General features: G+C 41.4%; 1 protein-coding gene across 10 annotated transcripts in view; it reads left to right on the forward strand.

Moving 5' to 3' along the window:
- LOC138032251 (adhesion G protein-coupled receptor L4-like) overlaps positions 1 to 7,500 on the forward strand; it is a 125,630-nt gene that overhangs the window by 42,602 nt on the left and 75,528 nt on the right. For 5 of the 10 annotated variants that reach the window (XM_068879884.1, XM_068879882.1, XM_068879887.1 and 2 more), the window contains exons 7-8: positions 459 to 516; positions 6,575 to 6,671. The exons of the other annotated variants lie outside the window; for them this stretch is intronic. In XM_068879884.1, coding sequence (XP_068735985.1) covers positions 459 to 516; positions 6,575 to 6,671 — 155 coding nt within the window. The remainder of the gene's footprint in view (positions 1 to 458; positions 517 to 6,574; positions 6,672 to 7,500) is intronic. 10 annotated transcript variants of the gene reach the window in all.

Genomic DNA, 7,500 nt, shown 5'->3' on the forward strand with positions numbered 1-7,500 from the left:
TTTTCCTTGAAAACTGACGGGTCTGGCCGGCCAGTTCTGACAAAAGGAAAGCACCCCTTATATTTGAATGTATCAACTAAAATGCGTGCGTAATACTAATTAGATATCTCTGTAGCGCTCTAATAAAAATTGAAAACAATTGTACGTGGATACCAACAGTTGCAAAAGTGAACCCTAATAAAGCTGCCAAATTGGGAACAACTGCGCAGAAAAGTACCAGACAGTTTCTTTGTCCTCTGGTCAAGATTTTGCGAAAGCCATTCCGCATTACATTTGGTCGTGTGTAAGATACGCTGGCAAATCTAAGAAAATACGTCTCATGTATCTTTATTGCAAGCGTCATCGGCAATGGTAAATTTACGGGTTTTTTTTTTCTTTCAAAGATGTGAACCGAAACTTGGAAAACTTTGAGCAAGATATACCTGATTTGCCTTTTTTTTTTTTTTTTTTTTTTTCAGAGAGAGTTATTGTGGTTACGCTGCACCGAACAAGGGAACAAGACCTGAATTTGACGCAGTAAGTAAACTATAATTTTTCTTCTTTTAAATACTATTCATACTTTCATATATGAGTAACAGCCATTGATTAAGGCACAAAGCACGTTTTGTCATTACCTAGCCTTAATCGAATCAGGAGCTCATCAAGGGAAGTCTCCTCCCTTGGAAGATTCAGCACGCGCATTGAAGGGTTGACTCAAGCATAGTTAATCTAGGGACTGGTTATGAAACCTTGGGAATTTCAAAAGCAGGAACAATACAGTTGCAATTAGATGTTGAACCGACCGTGACCCTGCACAATCTTTTGTTTTTGGTTAATTTCGAATAAATTAGTCGAAACTTTTGATTGGTTATCCTGCCCGAAAAAAGCGTGTTTTTGTCGGGTTTTGTTATCGCAGGGGATTATATTGAATATTCCCCGTCAACAATAAACTGTCTGAAAAGCTGGTGGCGGCTTTTGATTGTAACAGGGGAGTGCGGGGCTGAGTTATCCCCCTGCAGTTATTCCCCTCAAAACATCAAATACACTACAATATTACTGCACCAAATAACACTTCCATTGATTGAATCATTTATTAACATTATCTGAATTCCTTTTATACAAGTTTCATTTCATGTTAAATAATGTGGAACGTATTAAAACTGGGTTTGTCACCAGGTGGGTACATTAAAAAAAAAAGTTTATTAAGTTACACTGGTGGTTAAAAGCGTTTTTTTACGACATTCCTTGCACTGACTGCAGCAGGAGTTACGTTGGCGAAACGCAGAGTAAATTCTTAACAAGAAAAGGCGAGCATCACTTCCGTTTCGGAGTTAAATAAAATACACTACCTCCAATTACATCATTTGGGCAGTTACAAACTTTTTGTATAAACGGACTACGCATCTCTCTGGATTCACAATGTTCTCATGATGCTCGACAACTTTTGCCTTGACTTTGCAATGCTGTAATCCTCCAGCATAATTCTTTTCCGCGAAAGAAGTGTACTTTAGTCTTGATCTTTCTACTAAATTTCCTTCAATAACTTCAAATTGAGAAAAACGGAGCTCACCGTGTTCTTCGCCACTTCGAAGCGAAAAGTACTTGCCAAATAAATAAACGTGTTAACCAACGTGCGAGGGTCATCTTCACCCAACAGTCCCTTCGACCACAGAATCTCTTCTTCGTCTCCTGGTATTGGTTTTGCATGTTCGACATTGACTCCCATTCCAGTACGTGTTAGAGTTTTCATTCGCGAATCGATGGAATCTTGGAATAGTTTATATCTCGGATTTCGGAAAATGTCCAACTCTGGCAAACCATTCTCTCTTAAAGCTCTTTGTAATCTAGCGCAAATCTGGTAAAGCGTATTTGGTGGATACTCAGAACCGTCTTTCTTCTTTATTTCCTGGAGAAACTTACTGAGCCAAAAACAGAGTTCCAAATCGCATAATGTATAAAGAGTGTCATATTCGGGGACAACAGGAAAGTCATTCCCTTTTCTTTGTTCCAACAGTAGAGAAGGTGTTCGGTCGTTTCGATACAAGTTGATTCGATACAAATTGAAGTCGTGTCGAGACATCATCAAAGTTGATTCGATACACGTAGAAAGTCAATTAGATTCAACTCAATATTTATCTTCTCAACCGTTAATTAGTGGTCTAACCAGCGCAAAAAACTCCAATCCCGGTAAGCTAATGAAGATGCTTCCAAGCGACCACGGTTATGTAAACACTTTCAACGATGTCTTCTTTTGATGGACGGACAATTTGCGAGCATTGCGAGTCTCGCGTTTAAGTCTAAGCACCCATTTCAAATAGCACTGATGAACAGCATTTAAGTATAAGCACCCTTTAGAACAGTCAGCTGTCAATAACTGTGTGACTCGCATGTTGACTCGCATGGCTCGCCCTAGCCTGCGTTGCAAGCGTTCCCGTTCGACAAAAGAGCTTCGAAACGGTTTTCCGCAAACTGGCCGCGCGAATCTTGGGGCAAGACACTGAGTCTCTTTTCCGATTGAATTAATTAAACTGCCGATTAGGAGCATGATTACCGTATAAAAGGGGGAAAATTTTAATATGCATTCGATCATTGATCGCCATACGAGACACATTTCCTACAACGCAAACAACTAACCAAAAATGGAATCTATCTGCGACGATGATTGCATCCAGTGTAGATAGCCTGTCCGAGAAAGACAGCAAGTTATTTAATGCGACGGTTGTCACAAATGGAATCATAGGAAGTGTCAAGCAAACTTGTTTTAAAGACGGTGATGGAGTTGGTTCCAAGCCCGCCTCAAGTAAGAAGAATAACGGTAGACTTCGAGAAAGCCATGTGGTCCGCCCTGAAAGAGGTTTTTCCTGAAGTAAAAATCCATGGCTGCACATTCCATTGGATGCAAGCTCTGTGGAGAAAGGTTAGCAACAAACGTTAGAACATGATTTTTTTTAAGTTAGTAAGTATGGACAAGGAGTACTTTTGTGATTCGGCAAATGATTTGCTATCACATTTAGAATGCTAGCTTCCCTTATTATTTATTTATCGTTCATGTACTCCTGTCTGTAGTTTGAACGTTAACTTCCTTAGCGTCCTTACTTTTGCAATACTAAAATGATTAATAAATGTCTGATGCATGTGTACGTAACATTTAGGTAGAATAGAGCTTGGTCTTCAGTCAGCGTACACCAACGATCGGGGGACCCACAGTCAACCTAATAAAGAAAATGATGGCCAGTTGCCGTATTTACCAGAGGAAGAAATATGCCCCATGTTCAGACGACTAGAGAGGGATGCTTCGACTTCCGAACTGATGAACCTTGCCCGCTACATGAACAGCACCTTGATCGTTGAAACCAGTGAATGGCCTCCATCTTCTTGGTCAGCATACATGAAGTCAATCCGCACAAACAACGATGTGGAAGGTTGGCATCTAAGACTGAATAGATAGGCATCCGCAAGTCTCAGCTGCCATTTTATCTGTTAGTGAAGCTACTACACAAAGAAGCTCTACTGACATCCCTCCAAATTCGCCTCGTCTCGGAGAAGAAGCCCGCTTTGGAGGATCCAGCAAGAAGCTGCAATCACGACTGTTTAGTCTGTGGGAAGAATTCAACAATGGCCAAAGGAACGCAAAGCAGCTTCTCAGAGCATGCTCGTATTTAACTGGTCAAATCCTATAAATAGGCTAGGATAGCAATGTTTATACAAGTTAAGTTTATAATACTAGTATTTAAATTGGCTGTTCAGTTTTCGTGTGTACTAAGTATTATCAATCAGTTAATATTTTAAAAACCAGTAGTTAAAGTTTATGATTGTAATGGTTTCCATCGCAATACCTGAAATGCATTTAGTTGTATGGATCCGGAATAAATATCTTTTGTATATACATAATGCCTTAAGATGTATTGGAAGTTAATAACGAAATTCCTTTAGATTAGCGTAATAAATAAGTGTCAAACGATTTAGTTGTAAGCAATAGATGTTTTTTTGTGTATATACGTGACGTGACCACTAATTAACAGTTGAATTGACTTTCGACGTGTATCTTGACTTTTCGACGTGTATCGTCGAGCGTTCCCGCTCGACAGAAAAGCTTCGAAACGATTTGCCGCGAGAAAGTTGGGATGTCACTTTCGCGCGGCCAGTTTGCGGAAAATCGTTTCGGAGCTCTTTTGTCGAACGGGAACGCTTGCAACGCAGGCTAGCGCGAGCCATGCGAGTCACACAGTTATTGACAGCTGACTGTTCTAAAGGGTGCTTATACTTAAATGCTGTTTATCAGTGCTATTTGAAATGGGTGCTTAGACTTACACGCGAGACTAGCAATGCTCGCAAATTGTCCGCCCATCAAAAGAAGACATCGTTGAAAGTGTTTACATAACTGTGGTCGCTTGGAAGTATCTTCATTAGCTTACCAGGATTGGAGTTTTTGCGCCGGTTACACCACTAATTAAAGGGCCACCGACAACCACAAGTCTTTGCGGGCGTGCAAGCTATCGGCGCCATTTTTTGTAATACAGAAACTAGTATTTCTTGAAAACTCAATTTCCATCGCCTCACATCGTCGTGTTTTGGATGCCCAGTAGCTTCAAACTTTGTTAATATTTTCCTTAATGTTTAAATATTGTATTTTTGGCGTTATTTGGGTGTTGTGTTCGTGTTAAAAGCGAAATGAAAACTGTGAAGAAAGGTCGTCCGCCGAGGAAGGAAAAGCGCCATGTTATTTGGCTCACTACTTCAACCTTGAGATTATGGAACGAAAGGAGGAAGGAGTTTGGATTAAAAAACAAATGGAACAGCGAATTCTCAGAAGTTCTTCTTTACGGGATTTTTCTGAAGCGAGCCGGCCGATTCGATTGCCCGGATAATAACAACAACAAAGGCGCGCAAAGGACACTGGTTGTCGGTGGCCCTTTAACGGTTGAGAACATAAATATTGAGTTGAATCGAATTGACTTTCTACGTGTATCGAATCAACTTTGACGATGTCTCGAAACGACTTCAATTTGTATCGAAACGACCGTAAACCGTAGAGAATTGCACTCTAGCCCCCATTCATCCCATACTCTGGTATGCCAAGCCGTCGACTTTCGTGTATCTTGTGGAATTCGTTCTCTTTTTCTTTCCTCAACCTCTTCCTGTGTCAAGATTTCAATACCACGTGGCGATACTCCAACCTTCTTCCTAGTTTCTCCCACTTCATTACTGGACTCACTCCGCGTTACTTCTTCCAATAATTCTGTCACTGTTTCCCTTACATCTAAACCATCAAAATGATCTGCTGGCACATCCAACAAACTTTCATCTTGACTGAATAGTACCAGAAAAACTGCTCTGAGTGACGAAATTATCATCACTGGAGTCCGATTCACTCATACTTCGACATCAGCTGAACTTGATCAAGCCGGTAATCTACAGTGCAAATTACAACACAAGGCAAGCTACACTTAAATATTCAACTCAGACCATGACAATTTTGTTTTCGCAATTTTTCACGCACATGGATGTAATTTAAGTCCCTAGAGACTACATATATTTGTTTCTTTACAAATCTTCATCAAGCTGTTTTGCCGACATCTCAAACAACAGTGAATTTTCTAGAAAACCTCACCAATGTGTAAAATAAGCATTTTATCGGCCTTTCACTCAGGGATATCAGATTTATTCACCTCTGGTTCCGCCTAAGGACTGCGCCCTTGGGCGGAACCAGAGGTGAATGAATGAATAAATCTGATATCCCCTCGTTTCAAGCAGATAACCCTTACTTAGATTAATTTCCCGCGAATGAGACTCCGCAGGAGCCCGACGACCAATCACAAGATACTAAATTGATGTCATAGCGTCACCGAACCGGAACTGTCTCTGTTTTTATTTTGCGGAAAAGGTAGTTTAAAAATAGATTGGTCTGTACAAATGCCGTGACATTGACCAATTCGGCTAACTCAATGTTGTACCCAGTTCAAATCTCTCGGGGTTAAGATTCTTTGTGTGTTGAAGTTGCATGACAATGAAGCATTTACATTAAATTATATGGAAATGCTTTGAACAAAACGTTTTATTCCCAAGAAATTTCAATTGGGTACAACACTGAGTTAGCCGAATTGGGCTATTGGCTTAGTAGTGGGAGTTGTTCGTTCCTAGTTATGGGCTTCTTGTATTATTCAGTTGTTACGCACGGTTGCCTAATACCGGTAATGATATTGTTTTGTACTGAAAGAGATGTTATATGTTTACCACGGTGAATGAAATGTAGAGATGTATTTTTTCATTGTGACTCGGGGAGACTCGAAAAAAATATCCAAGTACTCTTTTGCAGGAGTCCGTCCAAGCGTCCGAATTAGTAAACGGAAGGTCGTCGGTTGGACTTCCGCAAAAGAGCACTCGGATTTTTGCCGAACATCCCCGAGCCACCATCTCCCACGAGTCTGGTGACTATCCGAACAAGTAATCGGAAGGTCGCCGGTTCGACTCCCGCAAAGGAATACTCGGATTTTTTTCCGAGTATCACCATAGAAAAAAACAAATCTCTTAAGATATTATTTTGTTCCGAGCCCGACAGTGACATTTCTTTCTCTAAATTGGTTTTAACTGGAAGGGATAGACTGGTCTCCAATGTTATCGGAGTGGCCCTCAGCCCTGAGTACAACAAGACCTTCCCACATCTTATCAACATTACTTTCAGTCACGCAAAGGTAAGGTTTCGCAGATTGCGTTACTCTTATCGCTTCGTGGCGTATAGTTACTGATACACTCGGCATCTCTTTTTGCAACTTGTCTCGCAATTTTGTTGCGACAAAACTTCCTACACTGCGAAACAAGTTGCTTAGCGGGTTTTAGTTTACTCTAGGCAACGTTTCATGCAACTTAGGAGGTGTTTACATGATACCGGGGCGATTTTCGCACCGGCGCGAGTTCACTCCGGTTTCCTCTGTTAGCTCTGCCAGTTTGTTTACGTGATATCACCGAAAAGAGTCATGCTGGGGCGACTCACACCGACGCGACTTCACCCCGGTTGCTACGCCGGAGCGAAAATTTCGTTCCGGCGCGAAATCTTGCAATAGTATATATCATGTAAGCGAGGAACGACCACTTGTTCCGGTGTGAAATCGGGCTCCCGGTGGGCTGGAACGGGAAGCACATGCGCACTTTTCGTGTTAAACGCCATATTTCTAATTTGGATTCACGCTTGTATTTTATCGATATGTGGTGTCCCTTCAGGTAAACACGATACGAATTCACCTCGTCATCATATAAACGCGGTATCAAGAAGTCACCCCGGTGTGAAACTCGCGCCGGTGCGAGTTTTTTCACGTTAACACCCCCTCATGTTTTCAACGGATGATCACGTGAGGTTAAAGGAACATTTTAATTGGCTGAGGCCGCAAACTGTTGCGACAGGACAGATTTTGCACTGCGCAATGCTTGGAAATTTTACCTGAACCGTTGCCGAAAGTAGAATTAAATTGTAGTTTTCGCAACGGCTTCTGCAACGTGTCTCGCCATGGCGTTGAGAGACAAGTT

This window comes from Montipora capricornis, chromosome 14 (assembly GCF_036669925.1).
Source record: "Montipora capricornis isolate CH-2021 chromosome 14, ASM3666992v2, whole genome shotgun sequence".
Lineage (NCBI taxonomy): Eukaryota > Metazoa > Cnidaria > Anthozoa > Scleractinia > Acroporidae > Montipora > Montipora capricornis.